Source organism: Sprattus sprattus, assembly GCF_963457725.1.
Source record: "Sprattus sprattus genome assembly, chromosome: 8".
Classification (NCBI taxonomy): domain Eukaryota; kingdom Metazoa; phylum Chordata; class Actinopteri; order Clupeiformes; family Clupeidae; genus Sprattus; species Sprattus sprattus.
The window spans coordinates 7210197-7235934 of record NC_137927.1 but is presented as its reverse complement, the minus strand read 5'-3'; the positions used below and the strand labels follow the sequence as shown (position 1 = coordinate 7235934).

Here is a 25738-nt window from a genome sequence, read left to right as displayed (position 1 = left end):
TGTATTTCTTATTATTATTTGGCAATAAATAGTCACAGGTGACAAATATTTACATTCATATTTATTCAGATGGTATAGTCTTTTAGTCACAGTGATGAACAAGCAAGAAAAATACTGTAATAAAAGGAAATATTTAATTGCTGTCTGGAGACAGGCCTTCTCTTGAATGGACGTTTACAGAATAATTGCAATGACAGTTCCAGAGTTTCACCAGCAGGGGAAGAATGGTAAAATATCTTGCATAACTTCTAGTTCAGGCAGAGGCTGGAATTTTAGCTGACTAACTCCGCACTCCCTCACCTGAAAAGACAGTTCTATTCCACAGTCAAACTAGCCTGGATACCAGCCTGAACTCCGCCCACACAGTCAAACTACCTTAACCAGGAAATCCTAAATCCTGAAGATTCCTTGCAAACCCTGCAGCACTGCTTGTGTTAATGTGTGTCAATGTGTGTCAAATGTGTGTCAATTAGCTTTCCTTTTAAAACAGGCTGCCTTAATTTCTCCCTAATCTGTTGTTGTTATGTAGTAGCCACCCCTTTAATTATACTGTAATTAATCTACTTAATCTCTTGGAAATTCCCTAAAAACTTTCCGGGTGTCTGAGAGAACATTTTACCTATTTTCAAAACAATCAGAAAAGAACAACAATCTAATGACAAAAGACATTGGGAAAAAATATAAAGAACATAACATAATAAGGTAAGATCAAATACATTAGTCCAACAAGATAAAAAATATAGGCCAATAATGTAATAAATATAAATAGATTTAAGAAATGTCCCAAAGGGACATTCATAGGGTTCATAGGGAGGTTACTCTATACGCCTGCATAGGACCTTTGAACCCTTTGAGGTTCTCTATTTTTTTTTTTTTTGCAACTCATTCCAGAATTATATACTGCTGATACTCTAGTATTTACACTGACCTGTTCAAAAGCTCTCTTGATCTCATAACTAAATCATTGAATGGAACCTTCAGTTCGCAACAATTTAATATTTGTGATCTTACTTATCCTTTCAGGAGTACATTTTTTGCAAATCATTCCAGAATTATACCTTTCAGATCTAAAATGTACATTTACTACTATTCACCATTCATAACGGTTGCTCGAGTTCGTTATTGCATCATCAAATTGAACCGTCAGTTGGCTACATTATAATCACATATTTATGGTCGTACTGCTAAAAAATAATTAATAATCAAATGTATTCATTGGCAGCTTTAGAATACTGATTGGTTGCATTGCAATCTTAACACAAAAACTCCACTTCCAACCGTTCTATTTCACATCTTACATGACTCCATGGCTGTGTTCAAAATGGGTTAATGCATGTCAAAATCCGTTTCTGACCGCCAGGGCGCGACGTCTGTCCATACATATGGGCTAGTGTGCGCAAGCTTCAATGTGAACACATTGTTCCAGAACGTATTTTACAGTTACTTCCTGCCCTTCACATGGAGTATCCTAACCCTAATAAAAAATAAGGTTCTGCATAACAAAAAAAGTGTTCAAGAAAAGTTAAATGATTTTAAACATTGCCATAGTTTTCTCATTGCCATAGCTTATTCGAACGGATGACCATTACACTAAAACTGTAATTCCACTAACTTTTGCTGCATATTAAACTATGGGTAACGTTCTGGCGCCTACACACAGACACCGGTGGCCCACACGCCCACCGCTATCTAGCTTGCCCCTCCCCAATGCAAGAGTCTCCCGGAAAACGCGACTCACAGGTCGGCAGAAATATGAGCATGACCCGCGTCACTAGTCAGAGGATTTCGTAAGGAAGTTGGTGTTTGAGAAAACTAAAAATGATTAACCTGGGACTTGTATGCGGCTGTTGACGTGCGTTTAAAACTGTTCACCGTATGACAAACTATTTGTTTGATGCAATGTAACATTATGGGGATAGATGTTAACTGAAGTTGCTACAAGCGGATATGAGGACCTGGCTTGTGAAGGAAGACGCCGTTCACTAGAGAAGCTTTAGCCAGCTAGCTAGCTAGTTTCCAAGTAACTTTTTAAGGTCTTACTGTTGACTAATATATTGTTTTGAGGTATATAATTAATAGGAGAACACTTGTTCAAGTTATTGGGTTTTTCTGCTTTATATATTTTGAAAATGTCAAGGACGTTACATTCTGCTGCCTGAAACAGACATGGAAGTAACTGGTCAAGTCGCTTGAAAAGTTTTAAGGACCGTAAGTGAGACATACGTGGGCTAGCAACAGTTATGTTAGGTAGCTACTAAGATACTAAAGGTAACATTAGCATTTGGCACAGTGCTAATATTTGACCTGTTAGACTGACATGTTGACTAGTCGAAAGAATAACGGTATTACCTTCAGTAGATAGCATTTTTGGTGTTGGCATTAACTTCAACCGACTTAACGGTATATTTCTTTTGAAGTTAGATAGGAGGATTACATTTTCTTTAATTATGCGCGACTCAAATGTGAATTTCGGGGTTCTACACAGAACATGCAAACTACTCGTCTTTTTCTGCTTCGTGTACATAACTGCCACTCTCGTTTACTACGCTAAGTCCGTTAACTTTCGACTCGCGTTTGTGCAGAATCAGCAAAGTCATGTTAAAACAGATCCGATTAAACTCGAGGTGAAAGACTCTGGTGCGCCCGAGATCAGAACCACACAGGGATCTAACGCTTCAGAGCCGGGGTCCAAAACTTTGGAGCAATGCCTCGACCCATCACCTATTCTGGGTAAGTGCACGGACGGTCAGCTTTTTGTTTAGGTAAAATCATTTGAGAATATTTGCTGTGCACCCAGGAACGACGCCATCCTGAATTCTATGTACAGGTTATTAATGCTGCCTTCAAGTGCTTTCCTACTTCCGAGTTTGGAAATAGTCCATAATTGGCTTTTTGGCACAAACTAGGAAGCATCTTTAAACAAAAAAAAATGGATGACCTGTCAAAAAGTTTTTTGGGGGTTTCGTGTTTTCTCAATCAAATCATATTGCAAAGCGGTTTTTGGGCGTCAGGGATAGATTGCCCCTTAGCCAGAGAACCAAACATAAGAAATCCTATATGCACTGAAACATGCTTCGGCATATTACGTTAATTAAATTCAAGAAAATCACCCGCGAACAGAAGTTTAGCAATCAAGTTGACTTAAAAGCAATTTTCGATTTGTGAAAATCAATTTGTTGAAATATTGCCACACACACATGTAATGTAAAACACGATCGTTTGAAATATTGTTAAACGATTTCTTATCTATGCCATGACTTGCCATTTTTGGTTGTGACACGGCCTCTCGACGTCACAACTCGGGTTTCATAGAAGAAAAAAAAATCGAGTTTCCCACTAGCAGAGATGGGCAGTATTTCAATTACTTGTATTTTAAATACTAGTTAATTTACTTTTGAGTATTTTGTAATTTGTATTTAATAGGGCCGATAAAAAATTCCAATGTAATTTGTAACACAATACTTTAGAGTTGAGAGATTTTGAATATAACATACTCAAAATACTTTCTCCAGTGTTTAGGCAGAAGGAGATTTTTTTTCTCTCGGATTCTACCACTAGATCATCTGATCTACCTCTGAATTTCATTGTCGAATCAGGCATCAGTCAATTTGCCAAAAGTGGTGCTTCTTATGGCCCACCCCTTTTTGTGTCGAAAAGGAAATCACACCAGATCTCTCTCATTCATTCTGATGTTAAATCCATTTTTTCACCAAACAGGGCTGTGTTCAAAAACTTAGATAGCTGTCTTGATCCTTGTCAATTTATCTTCATTAGTACACCGACTAAAAGGAGGTTCTTTCAAAGAGCGAATCGAGTTGTTGTACTGAACTCTAGCCATCTTGACAGAATGTGACTTGATCAAAGCCGTATGATGTCCTAATATGCAATTACATATGACGAAGGCACGGTTGGGATAGCCCTCCCGGAAGCCATAGAGATTGCAATGAGAGCCCTGTTTTGTGAAAACAAGTTACACAGCTGCTGCCTGCAAAAATATATATAATCAATCAAGTTGTTGTCTTTTAATAGCTTAGTTACACTGACATTATGTGACTGTTCTTCCTTTTTTACGGGGTTCACCAGAGCTTTGTGTACATTATAGCCCCGTAGCCAGGGCCCATAGACATATTTATGTAAATCTAAATAGTCTGAATAGCCATGTCGCATTGCCAAAAATACTGATGTATACCCATATTCAGCGAAAAGGTGTAATAGGCGGAATATGTGTGCGGGGGGAGGGGCGTGGTGGCGGCGGTTACAAACATGGAAAACCACTGACAAGGGCCGTCATAATAGCCTACACCTGGACCCGTGCTGGTAACTACGTTACGCCACTGTATAGCCCAAACCTAAATGTTCTGCTTTACCAAATTGTGAGAAAACAGAAAAGATTTCCTTTATTTTAAAAACACAAAATACATGTATTGTATTTTGTTACATTTTCTGGCAACAGTATTTCAGACAGGAAACTCTCAGAGTAAGTAAAAGATTTTATTAATGTAAGTACAAGGTAGTATGTTTGGTCATGGCGCCTTAGATCTGCTCAAGCTGCTGCTGCAAGATAAAGCTGCACATTGCAACTGCTGCAGCAAGATTAAGCAGCAGCTTGAACACAATTTACACTGTAAATTGCTGCCACAATAAATACAAGCAGGATTTAACGAAAACCCCGACATGGCAGATGGACGCCTGACATGTGTGCTGCTGCAACGTGTTTCAGTTTCAGTGACCTATAAATGAAACCCAGCCTTGGTGAAAGCATGGGCAAGCTAAGTGAACTAAAATACCAGTGTCGATAACTAGTGACAATGTGTGTACCTCAGGTCGAAGACGGAGGTTGCTAATGACCTACCAGTGAATGTGATAAATAGAAAGAAGAATAGAATAAGAATGCCTGAACAATGACAGCAGGCTGGAGTGACGCCCCCCAAGAGCAACAATGTGAAGAATAAACAACAGGTTAAGGGGTCCCAGCACCACCTGAGCATTACTCATAAGCTTTTGGCCATTGACAATGTCTTTGGCGTTAGGTCTGACATATTCAATTCAATTCAATTCAATTTAATTTGTATAGCGCCATAATAATACAATTGCCTCTAGGCGCTTAACAGGGCCCAGCCTGAACCCCCTTAGTGCATGCACAACGGCAACAGGGGCAAGGAAAAACTCCCTGTTGGGCAGGAAGAAACCTTAAGCAGAACCACAGCACATAGGGGGGGACCCATCTGCTTAAGGTCGGCCGGGTGGAGACAGGAAGGTGGACGGGGAAGGGTTGTGTTCATAAGCTGAGATGACCAGCGGCCCATTCTTTAAGGGTGGCAGCCGGTACTTTAGGCGCAGCACTGTGGCAGCTCCGATCCTGAAGGAATGAGGCGTGTATGCTTTAGGATCCAAGCCGCAGCTGGCAAATGGACTCCAGCTTTTGAAGACCAGGCTCTGGTCATGGACTTGCCGTCCAGTGTGAGGAACAGGGGCTCATCGGGGGCAGCAGAACATCGGGAGGCGCGATATGGAAGATAAGGGACAGAAATCATTGTTAGAGGCAGAAATAATGATAGGCACACCCTTGCAAAATGTATCAGTTTGAGTTTTAAAATTAGAGTGAGTGGTTGTGATCTAGTAAGAGATCGGGCATGGTAAGGTCCGAAGTGGGATTGAAGCCCAACTTAACTTACAGCGAGAATTGCGCGTATTTCGTGGACTCCATAGCAACAGATGGGAAAGCAATGTACAATCTGAAAGCTTCCGAGGCTTTATCAAGCTACCATTGTAGTGGTGTAGTACTCCACTCTTGCGTTGTGATTTTGATGGCACCCAGCCCTTTATTCATGCTCTGACAGGTTTAATGAACCCAGAGTAAGCGATCACACACAGTATCTTCCGAATGACAGCCTCTCCCAGCCAGGGAAACTGCAGACTGAGTTTATATTATTACAATATTGAGAAAACAAAGTACACACGAATTACAACAAATACATTGGGACACATCGGAACCCCTCTCATTGCGTCAGTTGATGCAAAACAGGTCGGTCTCACCGGTATCCCAGGTAAAAGACTCCCACGATATGCACGCTTCTCCTTTCTGCCTGCCGCAAATGCCGTTCAGTGCCGTGTATCCTAATTATCAAACACTCAGAATCGCGCATCAATTTTTCTCTGCCGTCTGGAATGTTTTAACACTTCAAATGGCTGCAACATTCAAATGCTGGCGCCACTCTCACGCACACACTTCCTACTCCAAACTTCGGAAGAAGGGGCCTGCCCCTAGTCAGACGCACACCTCATATATCAAGTCAGGTGCGCACCGATAGGTGCAATAGAAAACAAAATAAAAGGAGCATTTTAAACGGACAGACCCCACCACCTTATCATAAATATACAGGGATATTTGACAGACACCAAAGGCAATTTAGTACATACTGTATTGTTCATTACATACACAGTAATTTACATATACATCATATGTCATTTTAATTACCTTTAGGATCTTTTATCTTTCTCTTATTTTACGATGTTCATTAATGTGACAGTGTCACAACACACATTTATGCAGCTGTGAGCAGTACTGTTAACATGCCTCTGTGTGTGTATGTGTGTGTGTGTGTGTGTGTGTGTGTGTGCGTGCGTGTTGTTGATGCGCAGCTCCACCCAGGGCAGTTAGGTGCTGTTCGGGTTAGATTAAATCTCTTAATATCAGTGAGCAGGATTAGGTTTTTGTTAAACACACTATAGGTACGGTGTGTTAGACTTAATACTTGCTAGTTGTATTTTGTGTGTGTGTCGACTGTGTAATACGAGCAGAGGTAATGAACACCTGTGGAAGACACTGGCATGAGCTGTGTGTGCTCACTTGATACACCTTCTGTTATACTGCTGACCATAAGATGATTTGTTGCACACACACACACACACACATGTGTGATTGTGTGTCAGAGATGTAAAAGGGGAGAGGGCTTTCCTGAATGCAGACTGTGATATAAAACTTCAAAATCAAGTGGTGGCTACCATAATCCCTCACATTTCTCTCTCTTCCGCTCTTTCACTGTGTTTCTTTTCCCCTCCGGATCTCTCTCTCTCTCTCTCTCTCTCTCTCTCTCTCTCTCTCTGTCTCTCTCTCTCTCTCTCTCTCTTACTCTGTTTCTGGATCTCTGCATCGCATTCCCTCGCTGTGTCTCCCTCTCATCAGTGGGCCCGTTGAGGATAGAGTTCTCGTCGCCGGTGAACTTGGACACCGTGCGGCATGAGAATCCGGAGCTGCGTGAGGGTGGGCGCTACACCCCCCCCAACTGTGTGGCGCTGCAGAGGGTGGCCATCATCATTCCCTTCAGGAACCGGGACGAGCACCTCAAGTTTTGGCTCTACTACCTGCACCCCATCCTCCGCAGGCAGCAGCTCGACTATGGGGTGTACATCATCAATCAGGTACACACACACACACACACACATCACTCAGATACACACACACACACATATAGTCATCATCATCAAGCAGATACACACTTGCACATCATCATTCAGATACACACACACAGACACACACAGACACACACTAGCAAGAAAATATCCATACAATTGAGTATTGCAATATTATGTTTTGTGATACTGTATGGATTCTCAATTTCTCAATATTGTTTTTTTTTTAACTTATATTGGCAAATTGCTTCGACTGCACAGAAGGGTAGTGCTTTGATGTTAGATGTTACAGGGACTGTGATAAATGCAAATGCAGATTCTACTGTTCTGATTGCATTAAAAAGGAAACCTTCTTTTCTTCTGATTGTATGCATATAGTGGTGTGTTCTTTATACTACAACAGTTTTCCTAAAATAAGATTTCTACACACACGCTCATAGTAGATTCGCCACGTCACCCCTTAGTTTGGTGTGTGTGTTATTGTTTGGCACATGTATGAGGTCAGTCAATGATTTGCTTTTCTTGTGAATAATGCTTTTGTTCACACCTTATCAGCGCTGTCCTGTTAATGTAAATCTTCTCTCTCACACACACACACACACACAAATGCGCAGCTATCCTAATTCACCCACAAATCTGCGCAGATATGTTCCTCCCCATATATATACACTCTTTCTCTCGCATACTTGCATACTTACATAGACACAAACACACACACATACACACACACACACGCACACTCCAGCAAACTAAATCATGTGCCGTTTTTACAGTCGTGTCACATTGACAAGAACTCCACGTCAGACTCAGAGATGACACAGTCTGTGGTGAAATCCACCTGAGTTAATAATCGACAAGTGTGTGTGTGTGTGTGTGTGTGTGTGTGTGTGTGTGTGTGTGTGTGTCTAAAGGGGCCATGCTCTTTATCTCACAGCCACATGAAATGTCTTTTAGAGATAGCGTGCGTGCGTGCGTGCGTGCGTGCGTGCGTGCGTGCGTGCGTGCGTGCGTGCGTGCGTGCGTGCGTGCGTGCGTGCGTGCGTGCGTGCGTGTGCGTGTGCGTGGTGCGTACTGAGGCCTTCCTTACCATTCTGTACTGTTTTATCAGTGTGGCCTCCTCATTTAAGCCACCGTAAAGAGAATGGCAGCAGACTGTAGAAAGGATCATTCTACTAATTAAAACTATCACAAAATATCAACGTCAGTGCCCTTTTTAACATGACTAAGAGGAGACGATAACGAGTTGGCATCAGTAGACTAAACAGTAGACTGTATTAACATGCAGTATTGTTAACAAAAAAAAAAACTCATTGTTGTTGGGCAGTGCTGTGAAGGCTTTTCCTACATGTTTGTGGGGTGACCCAACCTGAACTACATAGAACAACATAAATACATAGAACCACATAACTACATAGAACCACGGAACTACATAGAACCACGGAACAGCAAAGAGCCACAGACCTCCATAGTGCCATAGAACAAAGTGGGTGCTGAGTTGCAGTTCTGGTTAATAAAGCACAGATAGAGGCAGAGTTGGACCCCAAAGTGATCTGCCCAGACGGAGGCAGAATGGAGTATATCTCTTTAAACATCTCTCTAAATATGGAAAGCTGTTATATAGAATTTCATGTCTCAATCCAACTGATATAGAATCAGAATCGGACTGAATTTAATCGTTAGCTTGTGAATTGGAATCTAATCAAACTGGGGCATCTTTGCCAATACCCAGCCCTATTTATTTATTTATTTATTTATAAGCCCTCCATCAATCTCCAGGACAAACACTGGACTTTAATTCATTCAGCATTTAGCCTCTCACACACACACGCGCAAACACACACGCGCAAACACACACGCACAAACACACACACACACACACACACACACACGGACACTCTTATTACCCATGCTGTCAGCATGGTCAGGCATGTTGGTCAGGGCTGTGTTGTTTGAGATGACTGCAGAGGAATGAACTGAGTGGAGTGGACAAGAGTGGAACTAGAGACTGCTCAATACTACTTTAAACTAGGAAGGCTTGTGGACGTGCTGTTCTAAATGCTCTATGTTCAGTCATTAATGATACTCATTTGCTGTGATTGACACACACAAAGAGACAACTTTAATGACCAAACACCCTTTTCTGTGATTTTCTTCTGTGATTTCTTCATAACTGTTTGTCTTTTTTCTCTTCTTCCCTTCTTTCCTTGGCTCTTCTCCCCTCACTCCCTGTCTTTTGGTGTGTGTGTGTGTGTGTGTGTGTGTGTGTGCGCCTATCTGCATGTCCATGTGTTTGTGTGTTTGGTTTGTGTGTTTGTGTGTGGGGGGGGGGTGTATGTGTGCTTATCTGCATGTCCGTGCATGTGTGTGTAGGGGGTGGGCTCCTGTGCATGCTCTGTGTGTGTGTGTGTGTGTGTGTGTGTGTGTATGTGTCTCTGTGTGTGTGTTTGTGTGTGTGTGTGTGTGTTGCACAGGTAAATCAGTGCTTCAGCTTCCAGACTGCCTCACTACAATGCTACTCTGGTAATAATAGCTGCCCCGTCCATCTCTCTCTGTCTGTCTTTCGCCCTCTTTCCTCCTGTCTTTTCTCCCTCTGGGTGTGGTGTGTGTGTGTGTGTGCCTCTTGCTCATCCAGGTTGTTCTCTCTTTTCATAGGTCTCATCTTCCTGATGCATTAGTTCCATCCTCTCACTTTCTTTGCTGTGTGTCTGTGTCTGTGTCTGTGTCTGTGTGTGTGTGTGTGTGTGTGTGTGTGTGTGTGTGTGTGTGTGTGTGTGTGTGTGTGTGTTTGTGTGTGTGTGTCCATCAGATAAAGCCGTAAGGGGAGCTTACTCTTTGTGTGTTTTGAAAGACAGGGGCTGGGACAGGGCAGGTTACGCCAATTTAGTCTGAGACGCACACAGATACAAACTTTTTCTCTCGCTTTATCACTTTCACTCACACACACATATGGGGGGTCGTTCGGCCTTTTGACAAAAGTACTGGACTGCTGGTTTGTGTTGCTAGTGCAAACACATATTCATGGATACACATACAAGGCCTATTTCAATGTTCTCATCACTCTGTCTCATGCCCTCATCTCTCTCACTGTCTGTCTGTCTCTCTCTCTCTCTCTCTCTCTCTCTGTTTGTCTTTAAGTCTCTCTTGCTCTCTCTCTCTCTGTCTGTCTCTCCATCTCTCTCTCTCTCTCTCTGTATCTGTCCCTCCAACTCTCTCCTGAGTGTTTGTCTTTGGTGTGTCTGTGAGGTGTCTGTGATGCGTTCTGTGTAACTGTAATATTATGTTGTGTGTGTTCAAAGTGTGTGTTGTGTGCAAGTGTAATATTGTGTATGTGACAATAACCTAAGCTGTGTCCCTGACAGGGTGGTGATGAGACGTTTAACCGGGCAAAGCTGCTGAACGTGGGTTACGCCGAGGCACTGAAGGAGTACAATTATGACTGCTTCGTGTTCAGTGACGTAGACCTCATCCCCATGGACGACCGCAACACCTACCGCTGCTTCTCTCAGCCCCGACACCTCTCTGTGTCCATGGACAAGTTCGGCTTCAGGTAACACACACACTCTGCCAAGCTACCACCTCTACCAGTTAAACAAAAGGGTGTGAAGGGACAAGGCATAATTAATTCATGGCACTGAAGGTGTGGCAGTGTTTTCTGGCTAGGGATGCACCGATCCACTTTTTTCACCTCCGATACCGATACCAATATCTGAGGTCGGCCGATACCGATAGGGCTGGGCGGTATGACGGTATATACCGTGTCACGGTATGAATGTGTCTACCGGGAGAGATTTTGCGATACCGTCTAAACCGTGATATACTTCTTTTTTTTTTTATATATATATATTTTTTTTATTAGTTTAAATTAATATATTCTTATTACACCTAGGGGTGTGCCAAATAATCGTCATGACGATGCATCGCGATTCTAATTTTCACGATCTACTGCATCGATTGTTGACGCCAAGTATCGATTTTAATAAAAAAAAAAAAAAATGTTTTTTTTTTTTTTTTTTTTTTTTAAATTGCATGAATGGTTGGCGAACATCAAGCATTTCCGGCCGCGCGATACTGCGACAAGTCATTCATAAACAAAACATGCAGTGTATCCAGTAATAATAATATTTGTGTTAAGTAACCTCCAAAAGTCGTTTAAATAAATACAGCTATGTATGAACTGAGTTGCTTTGAGTTATCAATTGAACACACTATCCAGATCATACACAGCCAGTCAGCCACTGGTAATGGCTTCATTTTTTTCTAACAGTGTTCAGTGAAAATTCGCAATGCATCGCAATGCATCGCAATAATTCAAGTATCGCGATGCATCGTGATAGAATCGCATCGTGGCATGTGAATCGTGATACGAATCGAATCGTGACTTCTTTGGCAATACCCACCCCTAATTACACCGCAAGAAAACGTATTTATAAATATTTATTAATGTTTATGGTGACACACGAGTACGTTTTCGCCTGCATCAATTATAAGCACTTCGTTCCACTCACAGCGTTGGTTTTCGAGATGATCATATGCTTTCCTCCTGCTTTTATCATATACCGGTCTAATTTCTGTAGAAATTACTGTCATGTCTCGACAAGCAATGTTTAGACAAGCAAGCGTTAATCTAACTAGTGTTATTTTTGTTTGGATATTTTGTGGGCTTTACTCGCTGGCCAAATCGTGTGGATCTCCCGCACAATTTCTCAACTAGTGCCTTTCATATTGACATAGGTTAAGAGCTGGGGCTGCAAATATGATAGGTAAGAAAAATCTTTTTTTTTTTTTTTTTATTGTCACCGATACCCGATCTAGAAATGTCTTCAATATCGATACCGATACAAATATCGGATCGGTGCATCCCTATTTCTGGCCTGATCCACGCTTCAGTAAGGGTAAAGGTGCCATTAGGGTACACAAACGGTCGCGTCGGAGAGTCGGGTGGTGGGCGGGCGGCCGGCTAGTACGTACTAGTTAGCAGTTATGTCCGTTATGGTGCTCCAACAGCTGCGGGTGCTGAAAACAGTTCACTTCCAGAACAGTAGGGGGAGTAGCGGTATACCTGCCGAAGACAAGCTACCCCATGACGTCTTCATGCCAGGAAGTTGTTAGTTGGCTTTGCCTCTCATCCACAACTGTCAATTAGTTCCCTCTCACCAGCTGTCACTACTCATATGCAACAGGTGTCAGCAGACCCTCAACAATATGGCTTTGTCTAATGTTATATATGGGCCATTCTACCGAATTGGTGCAAAGTCAGGTCGGAAATATTTTGAATTTTTTTATGTTTTATTCCCAAAACTTTGTCCATATGTATATTGTACCATATCTAAAGTACACATATCTAGTAAAAGAACAGTCAATTTTTATATTGTATTTTCAGAATGTGTTGGAATGTTTTTCCTCTTCCAAAAATTGTCACTACCGAAACATCACATTTACTATACTAAAAAAGTATTATTATTGACCTGTTCAGATTGTGTTTCCTTCCCTTCTCTGAAGAGTATTTTTACAAATATTTCTTGAAGGTTTTCACAATTAAATCCATAAAAATGAATTTTTTACCAAATTTTCAAGTTCAATTTATACAATTCATCAAAATGTAAGTGCAATATTTCTTTGTAAAATGCAAAATACTGATCATATTGATTCCAGAGTTGTTGATTGATGAAATTGAACATACATTAATCCAATCAGTATCATAACATTTTAGTTAATTACTCAATATACTTAATGTTTTACAAAACATCCTGTGTTTCGGTAGTGCTGCACTGTTTCGGTAGTGACATCCAGTGTTTCGGTAGTGCTGCACTGTTTCGGTAGTGACATCCAGTGTTTCGGTAGTGACTGCACTGTTGGATGGATGTTCATTTCTCTTCCAAAATCTTCCAAAAGGTGCTCTGGGCCGCCCTTTAGCCCACACAACACATTTATTTAAAAATGATGGGATTGAACTACTTACCATTTCATTTTGTCACTACCGAAATCATCAGGTCACTACCATATGTTTCGGTAGTGACTGTTTCGGTAGTGTCAATTCTAGCTAACTTTAAGCATAAATAAATAATTCTAGCAAGCACACGGCTTGCAAACAAATATTTGAAGAGGTGTACACACATACAAACATAAGATTTTGCATGAAACCCCAAAAGGTTTACTTAATTGAAGAAAACATGGGTTTCGGTAGTGACAATTCTTAAGGTTACACGTCGATTTTCAGACTTTGGAACACATTTATATAAAAACTATGGGATTTAGCTACTTGAGCTAGCTACTTGAGCTGAACTGAGCGTCTAGCAGCGATTATCATATCATAGACATATATGATGCATGTATATGTCTGTGGGCACGATCTCAAGCACGTGCAAAAGTTGTTGTTGTCCAATTTGAATCTAGATTCGAGAGACACATGCGTGCCCAGTCCAATTCCCAGCGGAATCGAATCGTGTATCCAGGGGTTTACATCGGATTCCAGTCGGACTCAAGTCGGACACAATGTATCTAGTTTTGGGGAGACACATGTGTCCAATCTCCAATTTAAATCGGACTGAAATCGGAAATTGGACACGTGTCCACACTGACTGGTCTTTACACAAGTAGGAGTAGGATTCTTCACAAGAGGAGGGCTTCACACAAGGTCTGACAGCTCAGCACAATGACACATTTAAAAAAGGAGCCTAATTGATCACGGCTGAAAATCATCCCCCGGGTAAAAATCCCCACAAGAAGGCCAGGCTGTCCGAAATTAAACAGGCTGCCGTAATAAACAGTTAATATTAATGTGCACAAGTTCAATAATTGTTAAAAAACACCCAGGGCTACTAACTAAAACCGCAATTAGTGTTGAAACTAACAACTATTTTGATAATCGAATAATCTATCGATTATCGAATCTATTGATTATTGAAATGAGTAATTGTACGTTGCTTTGGATAAAAGTTTCTGCTAAATGTAATGTAAACCATTTGAATTATGAATCTCACAATTACTCACAGCTCTTATTTATCTATCAGCTTTTTAAAATGTAGCTTGTTTGAGGCATATGCTAACTAACAGTAAGACAATAAAGAGGCTAATTCAATGAGGGTAGTTGCTTGAGGAGTATGAGTCTGCTTCCTCTGAAGAAAGCCATCCGAGATTACGAGATCCAACAAACCCATAATTCCTTCGATTCATTTGAAATGTGTCACATATTGTGTGTGTTTGGCTAAACGCATAAAAACAAGTTGAAGGAAACTCATGGCAGACATTCTTCCGAGGCTCAACCTGTCTGACCTGTTATAGACAGTGTGTGAGTGTGTGTGCCCATCCTTTGTTTTGTGTGTTTGTGTTTGTGTTTGTGTTTGTGTGTGTGTGTGTGTGTGTGTGTGTGTGTGTGTGTGTGTGTGTGTGTGTGTGTGTGTGTGTGTGTGTGTGTGTGTGTGTGTGTGTGTGTGTGTGTGTGTGTGTGTGTGTGTGTGTGTGTGTGTGTGTGTGTGAAGGGGTGGCCTGTGCTACTTGCTTGAGGCAAAATGTTGTTCTCTTTGTGCTGACGTGGGGTCCGTGCAGACAACATTTGCGTTCTTAAAGACATTCTTAATAAATACCGCTATTAATATTGTTTAGTTAACATCGCTGTTAAACACAAGCAAGCATCAGCAGAATTAATAAAGGCCATATGCAGTTTGGTTTGTTCATGATGACCAATAAATCACACATAACCTTCACATCACCTTCCTACTTTATTGTCATTTATGACCAAGCTAGTCATGTCAGCACTGCTACACATAAAGTAATATGGAGTGTTGAAGTAAGTTCCTTATGACTTCTTATGATGTCAGCAGCACTGACGAACAGGAAGTAACATGGAGTATTTGAGTGAATTCCTTATGACTGCTAATTAATGCATTTCTTTAATACAAACAAATGTGACATTAATATAATCAGGCAATGATCTGATTTAATTGAGTACAAACCAGTAGTTACAGTTCCATGTTTTGGCCTATACATGCCTTAGGCTACATCACTGTTTTTCAGTGCCGTGTGTCTATGTGTGAGCAAGAAATGAAGAGACTTACAGGAGACAATTGACAGGCCTTGCTCTGTCCGGCCACAATCCCTGTGGTTTGGCACATGCCGTCTGTTCCGTGCCAAAGTCCCTTACCCTTGTGTGTGTGTGTGTGTGTGTGTGTGTGTGTGTGTGTGACTGTCACGGTGATGCAAATCAAGTTTCTGTTCATCCTGTCTGTCCTGGTCATGCTGTCATGATCTCGGCTCTAAGCCATGACAAAAACTGTGAGGACACGCCTACAACAGAGATAGGAACGACAGGAGGTAATCGACATAGCCAGCAGGCCATGACACCCCCTCCCACAAAAGAAGGGCTCCTTACTGGAGTCCCAACAGCCCCCAACTAAATGTTAACTACACAAAACCCAAAATTACAACCATTCAACCATTACAACCATTCAAACCAAAATCCCCAATTACAGTGCCCTCCACAAATATTGGCACCCCTAGTGAATATGAGCTAAACAGGCTATATAAAAATATGTCTTTGCTGTTAATCCTCTTGGGTTTTCACTCAAAATATTCACAAAAATCTTACCTTTTCATTGTAGTAAAATTATTGAAAGAAAACAAAAACTGTTGACATTAAATAATTATTGGCACCCCTAGAAAAATCTTTAATTAAAATCTAACTGAAGTATATTTCCAGTCAAATTTTACATTTTTAAGTTCACCTGTTTGATAAGGAACTCTTATGAGGTCAACCATGACTTCCAGTTCCACTGGCGTACAAATATGAGGTGACACAGGCCAAATTCCATTAGTCATTCATCACTATGGGAAAGACCCAAATAACACAGTGACGATGTGCGACGAAAAGTTGTTGAGCTGCACAAATCAACAAATGCACACAAGAAAATCTCTAAACAGTTGAAAATACCCATTTCCACTATCATGGAAATAATTAAGAAGTTTAAAGCGACATGGGATGTTAAGAATCAGCCTGGAGGAGGACGTGTCTGTACATTGACCCCACGCACCATGAGGGGGATGGTTCTACTGGCAAAATAATCTCCAAGGATCACAGCTGGAGAATTGTAGTGGTTAGTTGAGTCTTGGGGTCAGAAAGTCTCCAAAACTACCATCAGACAGAAAAAAGCCTCTGCTGTCAATCAACAACCAACTAAAGCGCCTACAGTTTGCCAAATGTAAGTCAGACTTTCAATGGGACCGAGTTATATGGTCAGATGAGACCAAAAAAAGGTTTTTGGCAACAAACATCAAAGGTGGGTTTGGCGTAGACAGGAAGATAGCCATATAGAAAAGCACCCCATACCCAATGTGAAGTATGGTGGCGGATCTTTGATGTTGTGGTTCTGTTTTTCTTCCAAAGGCCCTGGACATCTTGTTAGGATACATGGTATCATGGACTCCATCAAATACCAGCAGATATTAAATGAAAACCTAACAGCCCCCTTAAAATGGGCCGTCGTTGGACCTTCAAGCAGGACAATGATCCTAGTCACACCTCAAAATCAACACAAAAATGGTTCACCGACCACAGAATAAAGGTTTTGCCATGGCCATGACAGTCCCCTGACCTTAACCCCATAGAAAATCTGTGGGATGAGCTGTAGCCAAGTCTACAAACGTTGACCTCAGATTCTAAAGGATCTGAAGAGATACTGCATGTAGGAATGGTCTCAGTTCCATGTGTTCACTAACCTCATCACGCATTATAGGAGAAGATTTTTGTGTATATTTCGAGTGAAAGACAGAGGATAAACAGCAAAGACCTATTTTTTTATAGCCTGTTTAGCTCATATTCACTAGGGGTGCCAATATTTGTGGAGGGCACTGTAAATGCATAAAAAACACATAACTAAGGACATCTGTATTGACAAACAAACTGTAAAACTGAACTGAAAGTAATAATAATCAAGCTGCTGACTTGACAACCTCATACATTACCCTACTAGCTCATTGTACCGTTCCTCGAGATCCCAGACCCAGACTAATCAATACCAGCAACTGGTGCACCTAGAAAGCAATTTCAAAGTAAAGAAGAATCGAGAGGGAAACAGAGAGACATGAGAGGCATAGACAAATCACTCCAGGGGAGCCCGAGACAGCGCTGCATAGCGAGAACTTTAGCAGCCACAGGACACACTTGGCCCTGACCTACCACCTGACCAAGGTGGGTCACAGTCGCTTTCGCAAACTCACACTTTGCGAGGTTGACTGTGAGCCATGTTCAATCAAGTTAGTCAGAGAACAACCACAGGAAACTGTTAAGCAATTCAATCAATTCTTCTGACTTAGCGGCAGACAAGTGACCACATAGCAAATTTAAATTGGAAAGAGCTTCAGAGTTTTTTAGCCGACCAAGCCTCAAAACTAACTCCGGAACCTCCAACTCTTCCCCTACAACTCCGGCATCCCCGGTCAAACCCAACGGCTCAACTGTACACACAGCATGTGGGGCTTCAATTGTAGCGGAAGCCGACGATGACTGATCTTCACTGGAGTAATATGGCTTAAGCAAGTTCACGTGACAGAGTTGCGTGCTTTTACGCCGATCAGGTGTAGGAATCAAATCATGTTGCTCACTCACCTGCTCCACCACTGTGTAAGGCCCAGAAAACTTAGCCTGGAATGGTGACTGCACAATGGGAAACAAGACTAGAACTTGGTCACCAGGGGAAAAAATACACTGTTCAGTGCGGCGATCAAACCAGCACTTCATCTTAACCTCTAGGCTGCCAACCTCTCCTTAGCCAAATTCCCTGCTATGTAAAGGCGACGACGGAAACCATTGACAAAGTCAATCAAATTTGCAGGAGGCTTAGCTTCCTTCCAGTTGTCAGCTACCACTGCCAAAGGGCCACATACAGTGTGAGCAAAAACAGGCTCATTAGGGCTGAAACCCAAACTTGCTTGTGTAACCTCCCTAGCAGGTATCGCTGGCTTCAAAACTTGGTTTGGCTTATCAGTCAATGTAAATGACATGTAAACTTCAGTGGAACACCTACACTCACCACGTGTGGAATGTTTACTTTTTGGCTTACCAGCCAACATGGCTGGTAGATGAAAAAATGTACCAGCCAATCATATTTTTTACCGGCCAAAATTAAACCTGCCATTTCAGACCTACTCTGGTATTGTTTGATATAAACCTTTGTATTCGCCGGCAAAGTATTAGAACTTTGTATTCGCTGGCAAAATATTAGAACATTGTATTCGCGCGCAAATTGTTATTGTTGTATTAAAATTCTAAGAACTTTATGTTACCCTTTTCCTTTTCCCACTGCTCGTGTTGGCGTTGCAAGCTATTTTTAACCATGAGGGGCGCAATGTCACTCGCCAAGTGGCGGAGCATCGGAGACAATTTAGTCACCAGCCCAAAAATCTACACGCCATTGGCGCTTGGCGGGTGCCAATTTCGAGCCCTCTCCTGCGCCATGGCACGTGTTACAGTGCAGGCTGCAAACGTGTCAGGAAGGTCCCTCTCACCTTCATCAGGCCCTGACATTAACCATGGCTTTGATTCTGTAAGAAGGGTGGGAGAGCAATCAGGTCACATCTGAGCACCCGCATTGTCGTTACAGAGAATCACCGAGACACCTTCAATTGCCACTACTGGGCGAACAGCTAGCACAGCTTCACCCTGGAACAAATCACAATGGAGAATGACTTTGTGCAATGGCACATGCAAAATATTCATTCCCATTCCCCGCACAAGAACGGAACTGCCAACCTCAGTCTCCTTTGACAATGGCAACACACCTCCTTGGATAAAGGAGTCAAACGCCCTAGTATCCCTCAGGCCTAGGATTTTTTTTTGTGTCTTTCCTGTTTCAGCCCTGAAAAAATTAGGGTAGGTAGGTAGGGATTCTTTTTTTTTTTTTTTTTTTTTTACAATTGTAACGGACCAAGCCCCCGGTATCCGTCTAGACGTGGGTATGGCCACAAGCTCAGAGTCAGAATAAAGTTTTCCAGTTTTTTTTTGGTTTATAATTTTTCAAAAGTTCAAGTATCCAAAAGTTGTTTCACAAACTCATTAATTCCATTCCATCAGGCAATCACAAATCTCACAAAGAACATAATTCTATATAAATACATAATTCCATCTCCAACCTGCTAAACACCACTCTTACCCATCTGGATGGTGGGGGGGGGAACTATGTGAGGATGCTGTTCATTGATTACAGTTCAGCTTTCAATACCATAGTCCCCCTCCGCCTGATCGACAAGATGAGGTCGCTGGGGATCAACACCCAAATGTGCAACTGGGTGCTCAGCTTCCTTACTGACCGCCCCCAGGTGGTGAAAGTGGAGGGTGGTGTTATCTCTGGGCCGCTGACCCTCAACGTTCCCCCCAGGGCTGTGTTCTGAGCCCGCTGCTGTACAACATCTACACTTATGACTGCACAGCCTCCGGAAGTTCAACCTCCATCATTAAATTTGCAGACGACACTGTGGTGCTGGGTCTTATCTCTGATAACAACAAGCAGCCCTACCAGAACCAAGTGGCAGACCTGGCACTGTGGTGTCAGTCCAACAATCTGGCCCTAAATATAAAAAAGACATAGGAAATGGTGGTGGACTTCCGATGGAAGCAGGACAGCGTCTCACCATCAACGGGGAGCCTGTGGACAGGGTTCCTAGTTTTAAGTACCTGGGGGTGCATCTCACTGAAGACCTAACCTGGACCCTCCACACACAACATGTGACAAAGTCATCAAGGCAGCGGCTGTACTTCCTCCGGAGGCTGAGGAAATTCAAGGTCTCCCCTCCCATCCTGAGGACCTTCTACTCCTCAGCTGTGGAGAGTGTCCTCACAGGACGCATCTCCGTCTGGTACGGAAGCTGTACCGCTCAAGACTAGGCCAACCTACAGAGGGTGGTGCGCTCATCTGAGCGGACTATCAGAGCGTCCCTACCCAACGTGAATGAAATCTATCACAAGATGGTGGAGTCGAGGGCAAAAAATATCAGGAGGGATGACACACACCCCAATGCCAGCCTCTTCACCCTGTTGCCGTCGGGTAGACGCCTACGAAGCCTAAACTCAAGGACTGAGAGACTTAAGAGAAGTTTTTATCCACAGGCAGTGAGACATTTAAATTCAAATTTTTAATTCAACACCTTATTTTTATTAGTTATTTTAAATTTTTGATTTTATTTACATTTTTAATTTTATCTTCATAAATTAATTAATTAATTTTATATTTGATTTATTTTTGCACAGTGTGGAGCATATACCCTTTAACATTTCACTTCAATTAATTGTATGAGACAAATAAAAACACTTGAACTTGAACTTGAACTAATTCTGTTAAGCCTCTAAAGCAGTGGTCCCCAAACTTTTTAGGCCCAAGATCACCGACATTTGCCTTGGTGAAGCCAAGATCTGAGAGAAAAAACTACAGACTCCAAACTGCACTTACAGCTTATCTTTGTATTGGGCCTAGTTGTAATTGAAATAAATCAAACACTTTGGTCCAGCTTTCAAATTGATGTGACCAAGAACACATTTAACCAGAGGTTCTCAATTATATCAATTATCAATCCATCTCAAACTATAATTTTTCTAAATTATTTCCACAGCCCATACAGAACCACAGATAGCAATTATTTTATTGGTTTAACGCTGAAACTATGTGTCAGATTTCATCTTCATTTCCAATTTGAAATCTCTATCTGTCTGCAATACCGCTCGCGGCCACTACGCAACTTCGGCGCTCTCACACTTGCCATGCGTACACAGTAATAGAAAGCACACGCTTTGTTTGGCGTTCTGTTTGGGCAAACCTGGATAGAGGGCTGTTATGTGTTTTTCGCCTGGAAGTCTTTAGAAATCTGGCACCTTATTCAATTTCAAGTATCCTGCTGAGAACACTTCAGCTGTGTTCAGAGATATTTTCTGACTATGGTCTTCCGAAGTCCGTAAGAAAACAGTTCGAAAATGAAAATGTTTTTTTTTTTTTTGGAGATCGACAGGGAAACGCGGCCCACCCCCAAAAAAGTCTAGGGTCGCAGTTTTTTTTACGGTCGGTCGGGAAACAGGAAACACAACATTTCTTTTCCTAGGCCTCAGGATCTTAACAGGCACCCCAACATCACTGCCCACCATAGACACATATCCCATTCTTACAAATGGTGCATAAGCATCTAATACAGCTGTAAAGGCACACTTTACCTGTGAATTCACAGGGACTGTATTAGGCTTGTATTGCTGCCCAGGTGCTGCCAAGCCTGCACCCTTTCGCTTGCATACCTGGACCAAATGGATATCTGCTAGGTTTCAGTGAATAACAATCAGCCCTTAAATGACCCCGCTTGTGACACACATCGCAAACCTTATCACTACTACGAAACCCACCAACATTGTCAGTACCAACCTGAAATGTTCTACTCTGGCCAGTGACGCCCTCAGCACTGCCATGCGCAGGTTGCCCTCGGCGCTCCACAGTGTTAGTGTTCTGGTGAATTAGTACATAATCGTCTGCAATTGCAGCATGTGTGTGTTCAGAGTCCTGGCTGGTGTGAGAATGGTTTGCAGTCTGAACAGAGAGTGTGGAGGCATCTGGTTGTAATTTAAAGCCTCCCCCCCCCCGTCTCTCTGTCTGTTCTGTGCGTAAGCAAATTAGCTTGTGTTTGTGTGCCTGTGTGTGTGTGTGTGTTTTTGTGCCTGGGTGTGTGTTTGTGTGCCTCTGTTTGTGTGCCTGTTTTTGGGACCGTGTGTATGTGTGTGTGTTTTTGCTCCTTGTGTCCTGCTATGTACTTTAGACTTCATGATGGGCTAATTGGTGCATACAAAACGGTGTGTGTGTGTGTGTATTAAAGAGGAAGTGGCTCTTCCTGTAGGCCTGAGTCTAAAGAATAGAAGAATGGCAGCAGAAATCCACAAAGCTGACGAGAACCATCCCAGTACATGCACATACACAAACACACACACACACACACACACATGCAGTCCGTCGTCTTATCTGTGGGAAAGTTCTGATTCCCAGCAGGATTGAACAGAGAAATGTGAATTTGCTTTGTAAGAAACTTTGTAATGTCCAAAGGGAGATGACACAGGACTGACGTGCCACTGTACCCTCTAACCCCCTAAGGTTGCCGTATAACCAGTACTTTGGGGGGGTGTCGTCTATGAGCAAGGAGCAGTACCTCAAGATCAATGGCTTTCCCAACAACTACTGGGGTTGGGGAGGGGAGGATGATGACATCTTCAACAGGTACGCGCACACACACACACACACACACACACACACACACACACACACACACACACACACATACATACATACATTTTTCGAAAGACATAGTGACTACCCAGAATTCCACAGAGATGCCACAGATGAAAAACAGGGAAATCTCCCTTTAACACGTAGGCCAGGAACACAAACCCTTACACACACACAGACACCCTCCACCTGATAAACCAGAGAGGCTCTCACACACATACACACACACGCATACACACACACACACACACTCCACAACATCAAACAGAGACACAGCTAAGGTTGACCCTTGACTGGAAATAGCTGATGTGTCATCAGTTACAATATAAACATATCCTGGCCTGGACACACACACACACACACACACACACACACACACACACACACACACATACTGATTTGGTCACACAGTCTCAGTATCTCAGATACACACATTCAAATATTGTCTTATTGTCTGGCACACGCACACACTGTCACAAGGACCAACTCTGTCCAACACACCATCACAAACCTATGCACACACCTTCAAAGACTGTTGCGGGTGTTTTTTTCTCCATAGATTGAGTTCTAAGGGCATGTCCATATCTAGACCCAGTGGAGCCATTGGGAAATGCCGCATGATTCGCCATGACAGGGACAAAAAGAATGCCGATAACCCACAGAGGTACACACACACACACACACACACTGTCATACACACACACACACAGACACACACTCTCACACACACCACCTTATACACAAACACACCCTTACACACCTACATTCCCTTTTTCTGTTGACCGGTACGGAATGAAGCCAGTCTTTGTGTGTCACTGAAGCGGTACACAGATGAAGATGAATGATGATGAAGACGAGTGGTGACGAGTCTTTGACCAATAAATAGTCTGCAGATTCATAGCCCCACCTTATCATAGCTGTTCAGGAAGCTTGCTACCCCAACGGAGGGGTACCCCAAATCAGCACGGGTACTAAAGAGACATACAGACTTATACAAAACACACACACTCACACAAAAAAGTACACACACTCACACTGACCAGTGCCATCTGTAGACATGAGGAAGTAGAAGGCATGCATGTACACACACTCACTCACGCACACACACACGCAAACAGATAACAGAATGTTTACTTAAACATAACTGCATCAAACATGCAGTCATCAGTCAAATGAGTCATCATTTATATTTGCCCAAAGAAGCAGCTGTGTCAAAGCAAAATCCATAATTCAATCACTCACTCACTCGCCTAGTCACTCTCAGGAGTGCCGTATTCCTGAACCACTTCCAGTATGTAATGACAGCTGATAGAAAAGGGGCTGTCTCACAGATAAAGAGGTGACTCACAGAAAAGGAGGTGACTACTCACTCATTAGTGTGACTGCGACAGCATTACTTCCTAAACCTTTATATTATTCTGCCCGTTTCTTGGCGCCACTTCTGCTCCCAGCGCTTTTGAGATATCGACAACGCTCCAACTCTGACACGGCCGTCCTCATCCTGTGCAAATGGAGAGGGTTTTAAGCCTATATCAGTTTTGAATGTGCTATGTCGTTCATTACAGTAATGATAGTAAGCTCTCGCATGTCAACTCTATTCAACTGGCAGACTGTTTCCATGTAATAATATTGCTCATTGCTTTTGTGATCTACAGAATACACGCATATGCACACATAGTTTGTGTTTTACAAAATTCATAAGCATACATACATTTGACCTAAAAATATATAAACAACAACCAAAGCATTATGCAAAATACAATGAAATGCTTATAACATCGTTGTCTATCCGATCATAGTCAAATTAACAGTAATAATAACAACAATAATATTATAATATAAAAGTGCTAGGGCTTGTAAGAAATACATTAGAATGACAGATTAGTTCTAAAGAGGTGAATCTTTAAAGTTAACTATGTAAACCTATTCAAGGTTCACACACACACACACACACACACACACACGTTGTGAGAATATACAATGTAAAATATCAGATTTAATAAACACCCTTATACAAATGTAATCTCATGAGTTGTGTTTGTGTGTGTGCTAGGTTCGACCGCATTGCTCACACCCGTGAGACCATGCTCAAAGACGGCATCAACTCTCTCACCTACAGCGTGTTGAAGGTTGAGAAGGACCTTCTCTACACCAAAATCACAGTGGACGTGGGGAAGCGTACCAAATAACACTTACACACACACTCTTTCACACGCAGATACACGCACACACGCTCTAACAAGCAGATACATGCACACATTATTACACTAACAGACACACTCACTCACTCACACACACACACACTCACACACACTCACTCACACACACACACACACACACTCACACTCACACTATCACATGCCTCCCTATGAATGTGTTGAGCCAAAGTGCCTAGCCCGTGCGAGAGACTAAAACAGTGTCCTGAGAAATGACCAAGTGTGGAACACAGCAGAAGAGGATGTATGGGACTCATGTCTGGACACACACTTGGACCAGGACACTGGACGCTCCTGAGGCATCTCGACCCTGACCTTTGACCTTTGCACATATGATGCTGACTTGAAAGACGGGATGTGTGCTTCCTCTCCACGCAAGAGGGAGTGTGAGAGGCTGCCGTCCTTACTCCATATCTGAACTGAATGATGCCTTCTTCAGCCACGTGATGCTAACGTGAGCCATTTATGTTGTCAAAATAGCACACGCACGTTCATCCTCACACACACTCACACACATCTGCCGTGTGTGTGTCTGTGTCTGTGTGTGTGGTGTGTGTGTGTGTGTGTGTTTGTGTGTGTGTGTGGTGGGGGGGGGGGTGGCTTTTACCTTTCTGTCTGCTGTCAGGGAGATGCTCTAAGCTTGAGTCTCTGTGTAGGGTGGTGGTGGTGTCGTTAGCCTATGGCATAAATGTCTGTTAAGCTACTGGATGGCGAAATTCTTCTCTTCCTCCTGTATGGAGAGATGGTGAGCGACATCAGAGGAAGGAGGAGAAGAGTGTAGGACATTCTCTCTTGAACCAAAGTGCCTCTTGTTCTCCCTCTCCCTCTCTCTCTCTCTCGATCTCCTGTCTCTCTCTATTTGTCTATGTA

The 25738-nt window shown here is 42.5% G+C and overlaps 1 protein-coding gene across 1 annotated transcript; it reads left to right on the top strand.

The window, feature by feature from the left end:
• Positions 1 to 1751: 1751 nt before the first annotated feature.
• On the top strand, positions 1752 to 25410 carry b4galt1l (DP-Gal:betaGlcNAc beta 1,4- galactosyltransferase, polypeptide 1, like). Its single transcript, XM_080843814.1, has 6 exons — positions 1752 to 2730; positions 7187 to 7422; positions 10773 to 10960; positions 22521 to 22643; positions 23212 to 23316; positions 24706 to 25410. Exons 1-6 carry the CDS (start codon positions 2448 to 2450, stop codon positions 24839 to 24841), a joined length of 1071 nt encoding a protein of 356 aa, XP_080699940.1. The 5' UTR covers positions 1752 to 2447; the 3' UTR covers positions 24842 to 25410.
• Positions 25411 to 25738: the final 328 nt, after the last annotated feature.